General features: G+C 51.8%; 1 protein-coding gene across 5 annotated transcripts in view; it reads right to left on the reverse strand.

The window, feature by feature from the left end:
- Window positions 1–18069, reverse strand: part of ARHGAP39 (Rho GTPase activating protein 39) — a 149286-nt gene that overhangs the window by 30291 nt on the left and 100926 nt on the right. For 4 of the 5 annotated variants that reach the window (XM_072851778.1, XM_072851777.1, XM_072851775.1 and 1 more), the window contains exon 3: window positions 7323–7403. The exons of the other annotated variant lie outside the window; for it this stretch is intronic. In XM_072851778.1, coding sequence (XP_072707879.1) covers window positions 7323–7403 — 81 coding nt within the window. The remainder of the gene's footprint in view (window positions 1–7322; window positions 7404–18069) is intronic. 5 annotated transcript variants of the gene reach the window in all.

Consider the following 18069-nt stretch of genomic DNA (forward strand, 5'->3'; position numbering starts at 1 on the left):
GAAGACCTCTCCTGTGTCTTTGACCAGGCTCTGGGACGTGATCAGCCACCTACCAAGGACTACGACAAGACCAATCTCCAAGCCCAGACACTGGGTGTCGGGGTGATGTGCAGGACCACTCATCCTCCCACGGGCTCACCTCCACCCATCCCAGGAGATGGGTGACTTCGAAGCTGCTGATGGCTACCATGGCTGTGGCAAGGCTGATTGAGTAGCTTCTCCTCTTGGAGAAGAGCTTTTGGCCACAGAGCCAAGCTAGATCTGCTGCCCTGGTTTGTGTGCGAGCCACCAGATACTGCCATCAGTAGCACGTTGGCTTTGAAGCACAGGTCCTGGAAGCTGGAGCTTGGCTGTTTGCTGGAAGCCCTTCAGCAGGAAGGGTTGGTCTTGGCTCAGAGGGACACTACAGGTCCATCACTTAGGCACTACACACACACATTTGAGATAAGTTACCCAGCTCACACTGAGGATGAGGATGGTGGTTCACTTTTCAAAGCAAGACTACAGTTCAGTGTTTGGCTGAGCATGGAAGAAGTGCAAGGCTGTGGCAAAGAGCGTGGAGGAAACTTCTCCCAGCTCCACGGTCCAGGCTCCAAGTTATATTTGAGAAGGAAACACCAGCTGTTTCCTTCTGGAGAGGAAGGGAGAGCCTGGGATTGACTCCCCTCTGCCCCACGGAGACTTAGAGGACTTGGGGCAGAAGTCCCAGCCCAGGAGGTTACACCACAGTGGTACATCCAAGAACACTGATGAATCCTCCAAGCCACTCTTCAGTTTTGCTCCAAAATACAGGATTTTAATCTCATGGTCTTCCAAGAAATCACTGGTATTAGGTCTGCGCCTCCTCATTACTTCTAAAGAAACCAGGCAACATATTTACCTTTAAATATCAGGAACAGGCACATTTATTTACAGAAACGCCTTAAGCTGAGGTCTTAACTCACAGCCGTAAATGATGAAGCCTGAGCAGAACGAGGTGGCGGATAAATCGAGCAGCTGGCAGCAGCACATGTCCCTGTGTGGGACAGCTGGGACGGCCACCACGCCACTTCTGCTGGGCAGGTGTCTTCTCGGCCAGCAAATGTCTGTGGGCACACTTGAGATGCATCTTTGTCATCGTTGGAAGAGGAATGTGGCCTCGCAGCCGCCTTGGCTAAAATTGACACCGGCAGCGAAGGGAGCTTCAGCCCAGAGATGCTGAGCTCCTGTCCTCAGGGTGGCTCTGGGATATGGGCTTCCTCAGGAAGCTCAGATGAATTCAGAGGTTGCAACCAGAAGGTGTTGGAGATCTTCTCCTCCCTGGTGTCATGGCTGTATTTGTTCCTACATACCCAGTGCATGGCCAGCTGGCAGGAGCCACGTTCAAAGTCTGATGTGGTGACTCCTCACCTCTGCCCCAGGCTTCTTGCAAGCTCCTACAAGTCTCCTCCCGAATTTGGTACCTGGCCTCACGTAACCTCTTTGCCAACAGTGCAAATTAAACCCATTCCCCGCATCCATGTGAAGGCACCACGGCACCAACAATCAGCTACTCTGTGCCCAGATGGAGAAGGGCTGAACATGGTCAGTGCAGGAGTTGGACACTAAACACTCCCATGGCTAGAGAATTAATCTAGCAACATCTGGAGCACACAACCCGCACGAGAGCCAAGAGATGAAGAGAACCATAGAAGGGTGGCAAACTGCAGCCATGTCTCAAAACAGGTTGCCCAGCAGACAGACACACAACCAACTCCGAAACCTCAGGTGCCTGATGGGCCACACGAGGCTCTGTGCACCTATCAGAGAGATGGTGCCAGGTCTTTTGGAAGCCAACCCCAATTCTCTCCTCACTTCCCTACTTGCTTTGCTAGACGGTCAGCTGTGAAGTGACTCCTGTTCACCATGAGATGTTGAAAACCATGAGAATATCAAAGACCTCTTTAAACTCTCCTGGCTGGGAAGGTCCAGGACAACTTGAGGAAGACCACGTCAAGAACATTACAAGGATCCCATGCAGATGAAGCAGTTGCTGTCCCGCTCTCCTAACATATCCCCAGCAGAAACAGGATCCACTCCTCCCTGCTCATGGGTTGGACATCCTATCTCTCTACCAAAGAGACAAAGCCAGGGTGAGCGAGAGGGCAGAGCTGGAGATATAACCAGGCACAGACACAATTTGCAGTGGGTGGCCACAGCTTCTCCAGCTCTGAAGCACAGAACAGGGGTTTCTCCACAGCTTTGAAGTATGCACGTTGCCATCACTGCAGCTGGGAGTAGAAAGAAGGGGTGGACAGGCAGGGGCTCACATGGCAGCAGCAAGCCCAGGCCCTGAGGAGCTATTCCAGCTGCTCCACCGCTGGAGGACAGTCCAGTGATCTCTGCTTCCACATCTGACCTAAGAGTTACAGAACAAACAGCCAAGCCAAACTGGAAGTCTCCCTAAGAGCTGGACACTGCATACTCAAGCGAGCAGATTTCTCAACTTCTCTCAGAGCAGAGGAGCCTACAGCAGGGACCGGGGCACATTTTTAGGTCTGGTTCTTCTGTTCTTGGAAAGTCCCCAAGAAATGAACCTCCCATTTCCCAGGGAGCAGAAAGGGAGAAAAGGGTCGTTAATGCTTTGCTGCTGTGCTCCATGTCCAATACACTGCATTTCCCTCCACCAAGAAGCTCCAGCATCTTCCTGGTGGCCACAAAGCCCGGACCACCTGCACGTGGTACATGACATCTACCCGATCAGCAGTATGGAACAAAGAGGGTCACAGGAGCAGAGCAGCTGTGTGCTGGGAGAGGAGACAAATTCAGAGGAGCAAGTTGAAGGTGTCTCATCTGAAGACCAGCTATAGCAGCCTTGGACACTCCACCCATTGACTGGCCAACACAGGGACAACAACAGAGACCTGGGATTTGTCCCACATGGAAAACAGACGTATTGACAAAAGCAACTGCACGGATTAGCAGAGTTCAACCCTCTCAACGGGACCATGGTAGGAAAAATGAGGACATTAAGCAACTGGGCTCCAGGGACCACAAACCAGAAGGAATAAAGAGGAAAGGGTTAAGAACGGTTATCGTAATTGCCTGTCTCGATGGGATTTGGATTCAAGGGCTTTCCTACAAATGCCTTCTAGACAGACGGAGCAAGACGTCATCCTCTTAATGACACCCACTAATCTTCATTATATTAGAAAATCTCTCATAGCAATTGTTGGCCGGGAGCACCGAGCCAGCGCCGTCAAGGAAGCGGAAAAAATCCCTGCCTGCTCCTGAGGATGCTGCTGCAGCTCCTGGGGTGACCCAGGCAGCTGAACCCCAAAGCTGCACTTGGGGATGACGATGCCATAGATGAGGGTGGTCTCCCAGCTGAACCCCACAGGACCTCTCTCCCATCAGCCAACCTCCTGCTTCTCCATCTGCCTGTACCCAGCCTTCACACGAGGACAGCTGTCCCCTCACAAGCCACCTTGCTCCCACTCTTTGTCCAAACATCTGTAAGTCCTCCAGCTTCTCCCTTCCCAGCCAGAGGGGAGGAGGTGATGGAAGTGAGTGGACACATGCCCAGAAGGGAGCGGCCCACAGCCTAGGTCTCACCAAGCTTCCTCAGCCACCAGAGACCAACAGACACCTTGTGTAATTCAATCCTCTGTCCCTCTGCCAAGTCCACTGTCTGCCCACCTCTTATCTTGGCTTTGAGAAAAACCTGTGGGACTAACGCAAGACTTGGTGAGGAGGAGAGGGTTGGGAGGACCTGAGAAGGCTGTGGGGCTGGAGACCTGATCTCCCACCCAACTGTGAAGCCTCCAGGATCATTTCACGAACGGCGTTTGGAAGTGGCTGGATCCCAGAGCTGGAGCTGGAGGAGCTGGGACAGCGTTGCTCTGGTGGAAGTGCTCGAGGGCTCAGTTCACACCACGATGGAGTCTTTAAAGCTCTGGTTGGGTGCCAGCCTGTTTCACAATCGCCACCTCAGCACTGGCATGAGCCCGTGGGAAGCACAGGGGAAGAGGAGAGATTTCCTCATCCCTTTGCAACCTGGCCAAGGGTGCTGGAGCACCAGCCTTTCCCAAAAAACTTTCCCTGAGCATCAGAAAGAGGTGTCTGGACTGCGGTCCCCCCACCCAGGTCTTGGCCACTTCAGACAGAGGTACATCAAGGGTCTTCCCATTCCCACGAGGGACCACGCATGCATCCCTCTGAGCCATCCAGAGGCAGACACTGACTTTGGGCTCCAGGTGGCCTCCCCCGTGCCATGGGTGCTGCCCACCATCGTCCCCCCAGAAATGCCCTTTGCACCCTCTGTGATCTGCCCAGCCTTGGTCTATCCAAGGAAGAGCTGCCAGCTAAGCTCTGGAGGAGACGAAACCGAGATGCCCTTATGCAGGGTGATTTTCAGACTGTGCATGCACCCTTCTCCTTAAAATTAACCCCATTACTATGAAATCATCCCTGCTGTCGTGCGGTGAGCTTTGATTTCAGCTTTTATGAGTGCCAAAGCAGCGTGCATGTGGCACTTACATGGTTAAAAAAACCCCCACCCCAGGCTGTGTCGGCTCCTCTCTCCATCTCAATTGGCAGCCCCCAGACAGAGGGCACTTGAGACCCGTTCTTCCAGAAGGAAGTCCACTCTCAGCTAATTAAGCAAAGCTGCTAATTAGCTTCCTGGCTGGAATTGACTGGGGGGAGGGTGGCAAGGGCTGTCCGTGGCTTTTTACAGGCGGTAAAGTTGGGGTTGGGAAGATGGGAGGCATCTCCTGCAGCAAAGCACATGCTGATGCAAACAGGTCATGTGTGCTAACCGCAGTGAAATTTAATCTTTTAATTGCTTGGGCAGCCACGGGCATCAGCCAGCTGGCGGGTGGTGACCGTTGTCCCCAAAACCCGCATTGTCCCTCGTCTCTGACTGCAGCTTGTATCCGGCACCGCCACCCGGCTGGCAGCGGGTCAGAACCCATCAGTGCCAAATCACTAACCCCGTTTGCAGAAAAAACTGCTCAGGATAGAGAGTGGCATGTCCCTGTCACTGCTCCGTGTCCCTGTCACTGCTCCGTGTCCCTGTCACTGCTCCGTGTCCCTGTCACCGTTCCATCTCGCTCGGCTGTGCCCAAGGATGCAGGCTCAGCTCCCGCTGCCACCTCCGACCGAAGCGTGCTCGATGCCTAACAGCAGAGCAGAGGAGGCACCTGTAAACCCCATTTCCAAACCAAACAGCGGATCCAGACCTGCCAAATCACTCCCTTCCACTCCTCCTCACTTCTCCTGCCTGCAGACAGGGAATTGCATCCACCCAGCACGCAGAAAGGATGCTTCAGAGTAAAACTGTCCATGGGCAGGTTTCTCTGAGCTCACCCGGTGCTCCCGGTGAGTATTCCTGCTGGTGGGGACAAACACCAGATACCATAACCCTATTTGTTTCCCCTCCTCGAAAGCTTGTTTTTCCCCCCTCTTGCTTAAGTGGCAATTAATTCTGACGCTCCTGGGAGGTCACTGCAGAAGCAGTGAATTACAGGGCCGGCAGGATGGCACACAGCCAACGCCGTTGGGTGATTTTCCGCTTGCATGTGTCTTGAACCAGGATGGAGATTGCTGCAAACCACGCTGACGTGGACCGGCTGGCCAACCCGTGCCATCACAGAGCAGCGGGGAAGGAAACGCAGAGCATCACGCCGGGGAAGGGAACGCAGAGCATTGTGCCCTCCCGGTCCCTGCTGCCAGCACGGAAAGCAAAGCAAGAGCTCGAGGTGCTTCAACTCACCTGCATCTCTAAAAAAGCACAGAAACTGGGGGTATTTGTCAAAGCCCAGAGCAACCAGGCAGGCATCAACTCCAAAATCCCCAAAATTCGACCGTAGTCTGTAGCCCTGCTGTCTTAAAGGTAGGAATTGGGATGAATGTGGTGTTACAGAGAAAGGCTTCAGGCCACCACTTGTTTGCAGGTCTACATTAGTAAAAGCATCCAGGGCATGCGATTATCCTTCCTATTCCTGCCTGATTTGATCTAGATGATGCCAGTAGGTACCAAAAACCCTACCTGCGCAGGCTGGGATGGGGTCAGGGTGAAATGGGTCTGTCTGGGTCCGTGGGGAGGTCCCAGAGTTTGCAGAGCCTCACCACCACCTCTATCCTGGCAGGTGGTGACCAAGAGGGACATATCCCAAATGCTCCGGGGCAGGACGAGGTGGGTCAGCTAAGATGCTTCCTTTGGCCACCAAGAAAGGGTGGCCAAGGAGCCATCTGGGCTCTATCAAGAGCAATTTCTCAGCCCCCCTAAATCCATCCCTGCCTGGGTTTTGAAGGCAAAAAGCTTGTTTTGAAAGCAGCGGTGCAGGCGCTGGGCCAGGCTCCAGGAGCCCAGCACATGATCGTTCCCCACCTCTGATCATCTACTCAGACATCATCAATTCTGGTGATTTTTGCCCATGTCCAAGGCATTAGTCCACATCTGTACTAATGAGAAGTCACGGTGTTTGTATAGCTCAACCACTTGTGCAAACTCTGAGGGGTATTTTGAGCCGTAACGAAGACAAGCACGACACCGTATTATTTTCTAGCGACATAAATCAATGAAAACTGGAGATGGTCGTTTGCTTTAGCACCTGAAATCCTGATCCGAGCAAGAGAAAGCTCATATCTGTCTTACCAACAGACTCTGAAAAGCAGTTGGACCCACAGGCTGGAAGAGATGGCTTCGTTTCTCAGGAGGCTTTCCCACCTCCAAGCCTTTACGGAGACAGTACACTGAATCAGCTGGGCTTGCTGCGGCAACGGATTAAATCCATACCCACACAAACTGGCTTACATTCAATGCAAAAATCCTAGGAAAGAGCCTAGAAACTGGTTTCAGTGTGGAGAGATGTTCAAGCCACCACCCCACCGTGACGGCAGGCGTTGGGATGGACCAACAGCACCGGGTGAGTCCTGCCCCTTCCTGAACTGATGATGGAGCCTAATGAAACCCCACAGACCAGGAGCTCACCCTGAGGTGTGACCCCACCACCGGACAGCCCTGGTGCTCCTCCTGTCCTGCTCCAGTTTCTGGTCATGGGTAGGAACCACTCAAACGGGGACCACTCCATAAAGGGGATGGATGGTCCCTGCTCCAAAGAACCATCAAAATATATCTTAAGGTTTATTTAAGGGTGGTAGTAAAGCTAAAAAACATAACACATGAAGGGAAGGGGATGGGGAGGAGGATCAGAAGAGCACAAAGAAAACACCGGTGTTACTCGCTTCCCCGTCCCCGCAGCTCAGCCGGTAGCACACGGGCTGTCCCACACCCCCACCTCACCGCTGAGGCCGCGTTGCAGACCCCAACCCCGGTACTGGAGGGAAATTTCGGCTACCTGTAGTGGAGGAGTTGACCTTCCGCACTGTAATCCCGATAAATGTCATATTCTTTCTCAAACACTCCGGAAGGCGACGAACTGCAATACAGTAATAGTGAACAAGGAGTTACCAACGGTGACTGCGACGCGCGCATGCCCTTATTAAAGTCTCCTTCACTTTAGGATTAATGAAGATGCATCCACAGAGATGAGCTCCCGGTCCCCGCCAGTCTGGGCTCTGCACTTGGGCCCTACTCCCACCTCCTCGCATCAAGCTTTGAGTCATTAATCAGTTGTTTAGCAGATGATGACCAAGCCCTCCATGGCTGTGGTCTCCAGCTTCATTACAAACCCTGGAAACACCACATTGTTCCTTAAACTATGCTTATTTCTGAAGAACAGCTGTAGACATGCCTGGACAGATCCTAAACATCTCATAGCTTTGTCCCACCCATGGTCATTTCCAAGTGCAGCCCCTCCTCGTGTCTCAACCATCGCTCTCGCTCCTCGCTCATCTCAGATGGTCAGAGCCCACACGGGCAGAGGTGGCGAGCCCCAGAAAAGCCCTTTTTGGCACATTTTTGTCCACCATGTTGCTGTCGGTTACATCTGAGCCCACAGAGCCCTCGCTCCCAGAAGACGGAGAAGGTCACAGTGCCAACAGCTACCAACCTATTCCAAGAGACACCTTACCTGAGAGCACTTGTTGGAGAGACCTGGAAAGAAGCACCGGGAGGTGCAGGATGGCATTTACAGGCTGCGTTTTGGACTAGCACCACCTTAAAGCCTCTCCTGGAAGAGCAAACACACTCTTGCTCCACCTTCCTTTTGGCTTCTTGCTTGCCCAGCAGCCTAGCATCAATGCTGAGACCCTCCAGCACCTCCCAACGAGGCACACGACCAGGTATTAGTCTTTGTCTAAGGGCAATGTTTTCCAATATTGTTCGTACTCGTTGCCAATATTTGCTCAATGAGCACAGGAAAGGTCTTTTTTTGCCTTAACAGTCCTTCACTGTGGGGATGTGCAAATAATCAGGCTCGTTCAGAAAACACATGGCACTGAGCAAATTATTAGACATTTGCTCTGCATCGAAACGTAACAGCAAACATCTGGAGAAATAACTTTGTTTTGAGCAGTTTTCGAAGAAACAGCGTTAAAACCCCCCTATGTACACATTAAGATGCTTGCGTTAATAAAATTCAGATCAGATGTTTCAGAAGAAGAAAAAGAAACAAATCTTCTTAATAGAATAGACCTCAAAAATTTTATTCAAGCAAGAGGCAATAAAATTAAGCTTCTGTCAAAGCTAGTTTTAATGAGACTTCCGAGCCCTGAAATTATTGTGTTGAATTGCTTAATCCCTTTTTCCTCTCAAGTGCACGTGAATGAGAGCACCTCCTCCTCCACGATGCCCAGTGTCTTCTCAAGAGAAAGGCATCAGCTCTCATGCCTGATGCTGTACCCAGATCCATGGTTACAGATTCTCCTCCCCAAGGGGCAAAGCCCTGGATGGAAGGGAATTAATGCTCAGGAAGCTTCCTAACAAAGAGCCCCGCTGCTGAAAGAGGACATAGCCAATGTTTACTGAAGAGAAAGGCAATGGACGTTGGAGAAGACCTCAAGGAAGGTCTACTTCAGGCAAGTTCTTGTGATCAAAGCCGAGCAAGGGAAAGACCCTCATGGCAAACAGTTTTCTCTTCTGGTAGTAGCATCCCTGCCCAACCATGGCCTGGAAACCCTTCGAGTACTATGTCATCTGTGCAAATCCCTGGTGCTGTGGGAGCTGAAACTCTTTTCTCCAGGTTTCCCCAGGAACCAAAGACTTCAGGACCACACTATGCAAAATCTGTCCATTTGCCCTACTTCATGGACCTTTTGGAAAGATCTGCAAGGTCAGAAATGTCCTCCTGGGTCAGAGCAATGGTGTCTCCAGCCCAGTACTCTACTTCAAACCATGGCAGCAAGAGATGCTGTTTATGGAGAGCTCATGACCCCGGTTGCTGCCTGCGGTCCATGCCTTCGTGCCCCCCAGCACCCAGTCCCTGCGTTAGGGGTGAGAGCAGGGAGGCCTCCTCCAACGCATCCACTTCAGAGATGTTTATGGACTGGTTGTCCTCAATTTGTTTAATCCCTTCCTGAACATACAGCAATATCAGCCTCCACAGCTTCCCACCGCAACAAATTCCAGAAGTTTTCTACCCGCTGTGCACCTCACTTCTTCCTCTCCCCTCCAAGAAAAATAATAAAAAAATTCACCTGATCATCAGCCGTTCCTTCTGGCCTCCTATTTTTCAAAACACTTGCAAGTAAGGGCACCCAGCATGTCTCCTTGCATCTCAGGGCAAACTTTCCTTGCTAAAGGCAATGGGAATCTAGGAGCAAGAGGGGGATGAAGTCTCCTCCAGACGCTGGCTCCCAAAATCTCTGTCTCTTCTCATGCTCACCTGACAGGAAGACCTGAGGAGCATAGAGCAGCACCGCAAGCATCTGGCCAGCCAGTTACCAGAAAACGAGCCGACTGTAAATTCCCAGCAACGACGTCGGCTGCTCCTCGGCCAACGTGCAGCTGCTGGAATTTCAGACGCTTTTCAATCAGTTGGTGCAAAGGTTCTTCCAAACACAGCAAAGGCTGTTGAAGCAGCCGCAGAGTTATGCGGCTTTTAATATTCTGGCCGTGCCAGCTGGATTCAGGAGGTGAGGGATGTGTGAGCTCATAGGTGAATGGAGGTTATTCACATCTGGCTTCAAAACCTGGATGAAATATTTAAGGAGGGAGATTCTGCTCCCAATTTGGTATTTCATGCAGCACACAGTACAGTACAACCCTTGTCTTAACGCAACTCCTTCTGCACTTTCTATCCCAGTATGAATTTGAAACTGGAGCTCCAAAACATGCCCAGGAGTAGGGACAGCCCATGAGGCTGGTGAGATGAAACAGTTTAACACGGTTTGCTCTCAAACACACATGCTGACTTGACACACATTAGCACCTCGTAATCTTTAAAGAAAGTTCTCTTAGGCTGCCACCTCCTCCTTTTGAGATAAATTGATGAAAACCTCAGACTATAAGCAAGGTCTTGCTGACATACAATCCACGCTTTGAGCTACTGCATGGTCCAAAAATGCCAGGCAAAGCGGTAAGATGGAGATTGGCTGGAGAGCTTCAAATCCATCTCACCAGCAGAGCCAGATCAGGAGTAAAATTGCTGCCGGCACGCTGTGGGTGGCACTGCTCCTCCTCCAGGTACTGATGAGTCAGACTTGGCTTCGTTATCGTTGCAATCAGCTCTTACCAGTGAAGCTGCAAATGAGATTGATGGCAAGGATCGCATCCATCTGCAACACTGTGAGCTGCAAACTTCAAGGTTAGGATGAACACAGCAATGTAACACCTGGGACATCTCCTCTGCTCTTCTGCATCTTACAGGAGATGAAAACTCGCCCCTCCGCTAAGGTCCCAATCATTATTTTCGGGGTGATTTTAGCAAGTTCTGAACAAAAAGATGCCACGAGGTCACAGCATGTAGACTGCCAAGACCAAAAAAAGACCTGGCTAGCTGACCTGTGCCCCTACAACTGGGGGCCTGGCTTGCACTGGAAAGAAATATCACACCACAAGCAAGAGGCAATCAGGGAACCGGTGACACACTTCCACCAGATAACCCGTTCTGGAGGACAAACGTGCTGAGGGGTGCTGAAGTTCACAGACATCGAATTGTGATGTTTTGTTTCGTCTTTGATAATTGGAAGACATTTTGCAGACCCACGTTTGGTTCTGGGTCTCAAGGTTACTGATGTTTGAGATGCAGAGATCTGCTCCATCTCTACTGGGAGCCACAGTCAGGATGGACCAGGTGTCTCCACACCTCCTGTGTTGAACAGAGCAGGCAGGTAGGGTCCCTTCACCTTCAAGGGGAGATTTTGGGGGTGAGAGGGCATTTAAAAGAAGCTTTCCAGAACAAAAACTTATCTCCAAGGTATTACAGCACGCACTGTCCTAGTTTGTCTGGAGGCCAGGAGGTGAAGCAGTTGGTGCATGTGGTGCCCAGACCAGACCCTGCCTGGAAACGTGGAAGCTCAGCGTGATGATGGTCAGGGAGCTGCCAAAGGCGATGCTGCGTTAATTGTGGAAATGATGAAGCATCAAGGTGAGCATGATGCGTGCTGTCATCAAAAGCACAGAGACGACAGGCCGTGACATTAGCACGTCATTTTACGTTTGCTGAAGAGAGAGAGGCACTCTCCCTGAAGCTGTGATGTCTGGAGGAAGAAAGGGGTCAAAGATGCCACCACCCTGCCTGGGACGGGGTGAGGGAGAGGATTGCTTCTGCAGAGAGGTTCTGTGTCCCCAGGAGGTGGAAGAGGGACAGATCAAGGAGCAGCTCCCCATCCTGGTTGGACTCCACACGCTGAGCCTCGGCTTGTAGAGCCAAGATTTAATCCTTGGTCTTGCCAATAAAGAAAAACACTCTCCTTTGCCTGTTCGTTTTCCTGCTGAAACCTGGAGCCTGGTGTGGAGAAGGACCTCTGCAAGAAGCTGAGGGTGCTGCCCCGAGCAGGTTGGAGTGCTGCAACATCCACCCAGCCCACAAAACCAACAGTAGCTCAAGATTTGCCCTGCTTCCCCACCAGGCCAGGGGCTGGTTAGCTGGGGAGAGTTGGCTCAGATTTGGGAAACAGCTTGACTACAGGCAGCAAATCCCTCTGGGGAAGCAAGTGCTTCTGTCCAAACTGAGCAAAAATACCTCTTCTGCTGCAGGAGTGTGGAAACTTGTCAAACCATGCAGACTCTCGGCAATCAGACTCAGACTCACAAAAGCAAAGATCTACATGGTTTCAGAAAGGAGCAGTCATGGGGGCTTAAAGCTTGCAGACCTGAAAGCTTGCAGATGTTAAAGCTTGCAGATGTTAAAGCTTGCAGACGTTAAAGCTTCCAGACCTTAAAGGTTGTAGACCTTCAAGCAGCACCACCAGGACAATGTCTCTGCAGACGACGGTCCTCCTGGCAACCTAGACTCGGACGTGCCATCAGCTATGGCATGAAAGCCCCATGAGCATGACGTGGCACGCAAAGAACAGCACAGATCGCTACCCAGACTTTGCTTAGGCCTTGCTTTAGCCTCATCAAATCATCATTTCAGTCTAGCACAGCTTTGTGCCGGTCTGCAAAGTCCGACCAGCAAAGCCCTTTTGCTGCTTTGTTCCCGCAACAGCAGGATCACTGCATAGAAAAGCACGAGTCAACTCTGCTTCACCATCTCCATTTAGCTAAAAGGCATGAAAAGCAGCAGCCCTAAGTCACTGGACAGAGACAGGTATTGCAGAAAGCACCTTAATCATAGAATCATCGAATGGTTTGGGCTGGAAGGGACCTTTAAAGGTCATCTAGTCCAACCCCCCTGCAAGGAGCAGGGACATCTTCAACTCGAGCAGGTTGCTCAGAGCCCTGTCCAACCTTGAATGTTTCCAGGGATGGGGCATCGACCACCTCTCTGGGCAACCTGGGCCAGGGTTTCACCACCCTCATCGTAAAAAAAGTATTCCTTTTAATCCAGTGGCTCCGTTAGTCTGACCTTTGTCAAGCACAATTCATAAGGCTCTGGCTTAAAAACCATGAAAAAATAGCTTACTGGGGGGGGCAGAGGACAAATGCTCCATTACATCGCCGCCCATGGGAAGCCGGGCTAGCAGGAATCTGACAATGCTGCTGCTTAAATATTAAATAGCTGGCAAGGCTGTCCCTGGCTCTCCAGCAAGCTCCACGCCTGCTGCTTTCAGCAGCTATTCATTTATGCTGAAATCTCAGTGAGTGACTTTTAATGACCCCCCCTGAAATTCAGCTTGTCTTGGAGAAGCAAGCGCAGCCAGCTGGGCCACCCCCGCGTTTGTGCAACCACCGCCCCGTCCTCCCGCAGATCCCTGTGGAGATCCCCCACTTGGCTCCCACCGCGCTGCCTCCGGGCATCAGCAGCGGCTCCCAGACTGAATCTTTGCTCTCCCTGCATCTCGACAGGCGTTTGGCAGGACGGACTCGCTCAGCCGTTGACTCCGCCTGCGCAGAAACCTCGGCGGAGATGGTCTGGACGTGCCAGAGGATGCTGAGTTAGAGTGGATGGGGATAATTACTGCTGACGGGAAACGAAACCCGTTTGATTCAAGACGAAGGCAGGTTATGAAATGGAAGTTGGATGGGAGGGGGGGCTGCTGCTCTCCCCAGCTGTGCTCGTCCCCTCCTGCAAGCCAGCGCGAAGCAGGGCACGGTGGACGTGTCACACCGGAGAGATGCGGATGCCTTAGCACATGCTGTTCACATGGAAAACAAATTGATGCCTTGCCCATCTGCCCTACCGATGGAAAAAATCTGGGGAGAAAGGGTGAAGGAAAGAGCCTTGCAAGTACCTGGGGGCCTGACAGCAGAAAAGCTTCTCTGCCCAAATACCCCAGGGACCCTGGCCACAAGGGAGCTGGAGCTTCTGTGAAAGCTCTTCTGGATCATCCCCTTTACACCCAAGTACACTACAGGAACGTCTTTAAACAGCTCATCACGTCTAAACGTGGGCTGAGATCAGCATTAACACCCCACGGCTTGAAGCTCCCCACTTTGGTCTTTTAGCAGTGGAGAAGGTTACCCTAAATGTCCGCCCCGCTGGGAGACGAGCAATCACCACTCCCACAGCGTGCACCCAAGGTATATTTGGGTATATCCCACCGCAGCTGGGGCAAAACAGGAACCAAGAGTCTACCCCATCCTTGGAAGTGTTCAAGGTCAGGTTGGATGGGGCTCTGAGCAACCTGCTCTAGTTGAAGATGTCCCTGCTTATGGCAGGGGGGTTGGACTAGATGATCTTCAAAGGTCCCTTCCGACCCAAACCATTTGATGATTCAATGAAAATGCACACTTTTCTGAGGATAAAATACCTTTTCTCTATTGAGGAGGGGTCCTCCTGATGCCTGAACAGCCTGTCTTCATCCCTGCTGGATGCCAGCATCTCCAGCACTCCCCATGGCGGTGGGGACAGACAGACAGACAACACTGATTATTTTCTTTGGGAAAAGAAGCACCTTCCAAATCTTGGTGTTGGGTAAGCAAGGCTCTGGAAGGCCAGACGTGAACCTGGGTGCAGCTTGGCACAGGTCAGTGCTGCCCGCTGAGCCATAGCTGGTCCTTCAAAGCCGTCTGCTTGCAGCAGCACCTGAGGAGGAGGAAAGACGGTAGGAAACCAAGTGATGGCTCTGCCTGGAGCACACCTCCAGGTACGTCGTGGGACGAGGGGGAAGGTTGGAAATAGCACAGGGGAGGATAAATGCCACATTTGCACAGGCGGCACAAAACGCACATGCTTCAAGAAAGACTCAGGGAAATAATAAGCCACGCAACTGCTGTGAATCGCCGTCCCCAGCAGGACTCAACGCAGGGTTTTTATGTGCAAAATAAGCTGACACCTATTTATCGTTTTGCTGGCTCCCCGGGCTCTGAGCAGGGCTTGGCATCAGACAGGCGTTGGGAGCTGATTGGAGGCTGTTTTTGGCAAGATCTCTGTAGCAACAGCTCCATCAGCTGTGGCTGCAAACAGCTCTCGGGCGCTTTTCGCCTGGCACGGGCGCATTGCCAAAACCGCCCGTCCTCGGAGCCTGCCAAAATAACCGAAGGGATGGAGGAGCATCCAAAAAGGGGCACGTGGAGCTTGATCCTGGCACCTGGAGCCGAGGGAATGAGCCAGCAGCAATTGCCATCCGATGGTTTCAGCTTCTTTGGTGCTTGATGAGACTAAGTGGGTGTTTGGGGGACGGTGCGGGAGGGAGGGAGATGTTTCGGAGGGGTTGGGGGTCCCTGAGCCGCAATCTGCCAATGCACACCCCTTCCCTCCCTCCTGCTGCTCCGCTGATGTCCCAAGCACAGCCCTGCTGATGCTGCAAGTCCGAATCCTCCCCTAGCAGAGCATCACACCTGCTTGCCATGAACCAGGCAGCTGGAAACCATTGAGCATCCCTGGAGGGTATCTGCTCGCTCCCAGAGCAGAGGCTGAGTGCATCACAGCTCCGCGTGGAAATGCTGCTGCTGCCGGCAGGCTCAGCTGGAGATTTTTTTTTGCTGTCATTTTCACTCCCTCCCAGGAGACCTGATGTATTCCTGGAGCTCCCTGGGTGCAGGCAGAGTCAGACCAAAGTGCAGGATTACCCGCACGCCCATGCCTGGCCCAGGAAGGCTCTCGGAGCATCCCTGCCTTTGCTATTTTAAAGACTATAAGCACAAGCTCCTGAAACTTTACCCCGTGAATAAACCCCCAGTGTGGGAGCACACTCCTTACCAGGAGATAAATTTTAAGGAGATAAATTTTAAGGAGATAAATTTACCAGGAGATAAAGATTAAGGACTTTTCTTCTTTCTATTTCTGTCCCGATGCCAGCAGTGCCCTGCCCAGGGCGGGTGCAGCGGTACCCTCCGTCCGGGGGGTTGAGGATGTGCAGAAGACATTACGGGCACTGGTTTTAGCAGTCTCAAAGGCCAGGACAGGCAGCAGTCCCACGCTTCCGTCTTCACAGCAGGCTTACTCTGATGATTTCAGCTGCAGTCGAGTTTGCATCGAAGAGACCAAAGCCCTCAGAGTAATTTTGTCAGGTTTCAAGGAGCTGACCCACCGCTGTCTGTACTCCTTCCAGCCTACCCTCCTCTGCAGAAGGAAAATTGGCATTGCTGCAGCCCGGCTGCATCGAAGAGACCTCTGCAGATAAGCAAATGATCCTGTTAAGTCATCATTACTGTTGCCTGCCTTTACGCCAGACAAATGGGATGCAAACGGATTTTTTTCATAGCAAAAGCCCCTACAAATGCCTGCACTTGCCCTGACTCAGCTTGCCCTGGCTTATCAGAAGATAAGGCTCTGTGCTGATTTTGGGAAGAGGACAAAGGTTTCTCCAAGCTGGTGTCTTGCCTTCAGAGCTACAGCGTCTGCTCTGGCTGTCACAGCACTCGCCAGCCTGTGGTTTCCCAAGGAGATGGTCTTCTCCTCGGTTTACAGCACCTCCACGCACGGGAACAGCCTCCTCTGCGGTGGCAGGGCGTTGCAGAGACATACAGCAGCATCCCTGGGGAAAGTCGGGTAGGAGTGCAGGAGCTTCCTTCTAAAAACTCAACTGCCGTCAGGTCACTGCCAAAACAAGACCATCAAACCCAACGGGTGAAGGCTGAATTCCCTGCAGCCCTGTGAGATGGACAAACAGCTTCTTCCACAGCCATCAGTGAGGTCTACACACCTCCAGAAGATAAGCCCCACTCCTCCAGATCCCGCGTTTCATGGATATGGAGGGTTTTCAGCTCCGTGTGGCTCTCTGGGACTGGGGGTCACATCACCAATGTGCATCGCACCCCAAACCCAGATGCCAGGCTGCTGCCACAACAGCAGCACCAGACCTGGACCACACACATCCCACCTGTGAACAGACCCTCAGCTATTTTTTATAGCTGATATTCACCAAGCAACCCACAGCTGTGTAAAACAGATGAAGAGATGCCTGGTTGGCCATCGTAGGGTAGAGCAAAGCTGACAAACCAAAGGGAGTGTCTGTGAAGACAGAGTCTGAAGATACAAGAGATGAGAAGAAAAACTGCAATGGCAACCCCGGAGCAAAGTTTCCTCCCTCCACTGCTTCCAACAGCAACAACGAGAAAGTGAGAGCACACAAAAAACAAGACTTCATTGGGCCACCACAATGGGCGCTCAACCCTCAAAACTTCGTACCCAATGGGACGTGTGATGTTCAAGCCACCACCCAGACACTCAGTACCGGCACAACCAGCTGCCCTAGTTCAGAGGAACGTCTCCATGCTCACTCCAGTGATCTTTCCAAGACAATAACTTGGGGAACTAGACACTTGGAGGCTGCTACCAGCAGGTGGTACCAGCAGGAGCCACCAGAAGGTGGCCTTTGCTGCACATTTTAGCATCTGGATTTACATGGGATGCCAGCAGCAAGGAAGCAAAGTGACAGTAATGAAGTTGCTGCGTTGCCTGGTGAAGCCACAGATATCTTGACAGCTGTAGGACAACCTACATCAAAATAAACAGTCACATAAGTGGTTTTACTGAGACAGCACCTCTCACTGTTGGGTGCAAAGTGGAAGCAAAGAGGTCCTCCTCCTCCTCCTCCTTCACCGATTTAGTTAACATAGTACCAAAAGCCTATTATTCTGCTTTAAAGGAGCCTAAATCAACGATCGATCAGTTTGAGTGAAAACCAAAGCAAGGCAATCAAAGAAAATCTCACCTTCACAGGTGGCTTTCCTATGATGTTCCCACCAGACTTCACCGGGGTGGGCTGAGAGCTTCAACCAAACTCAGCCAAAGGCTGCTGTCCTCCCCCGAAAAAGGATGGAGCAGGAGGGAACACGCACTCATTTCTCAGCAGCCCCTGATTGCTTACACATCTTGACACAGCTCACCGTTTAAATCAAGCTGCAAACTGAGCTGCAAGCACAGGTACAAGTTGCTCTTCTGCCCTGGCTGCAAAGAGGTGTAGATACCAAACCACCACCATGGGTTTCCCATGAACGTCTGCAGAAGTGCTACAAAAGCAGCACCTTAAACAACTCCTGAACTCTGCTGGTATGGGGATAATCTAGAAAGGTCAACCCAAATTAGTTTCTGAAGTGGAGGAGGGAGGTAGCATTAAGGGTTTGCACAGACATGGGTCTACAGGGACCAAATCGCATGCCAGAAGTCCTGATGGGTAAAATCATACCCAGAAATTTTCAGAAAGCAAAAC

The sequence above is a fragment of the Ciconia boyciana genome, chromosome 2, assembly GCF_034638445.1.
Source record: "Ciconia boyciana chromosome 2, ASM3463844v1, whole genome shotgun sequence".
Classification (NCBI taxonomy): Eukaryota; Metazoa; Chordata; class Aves; order Ciconiiformes; family Ciconiidae; genus Ciconia; species Ciconia boyciana.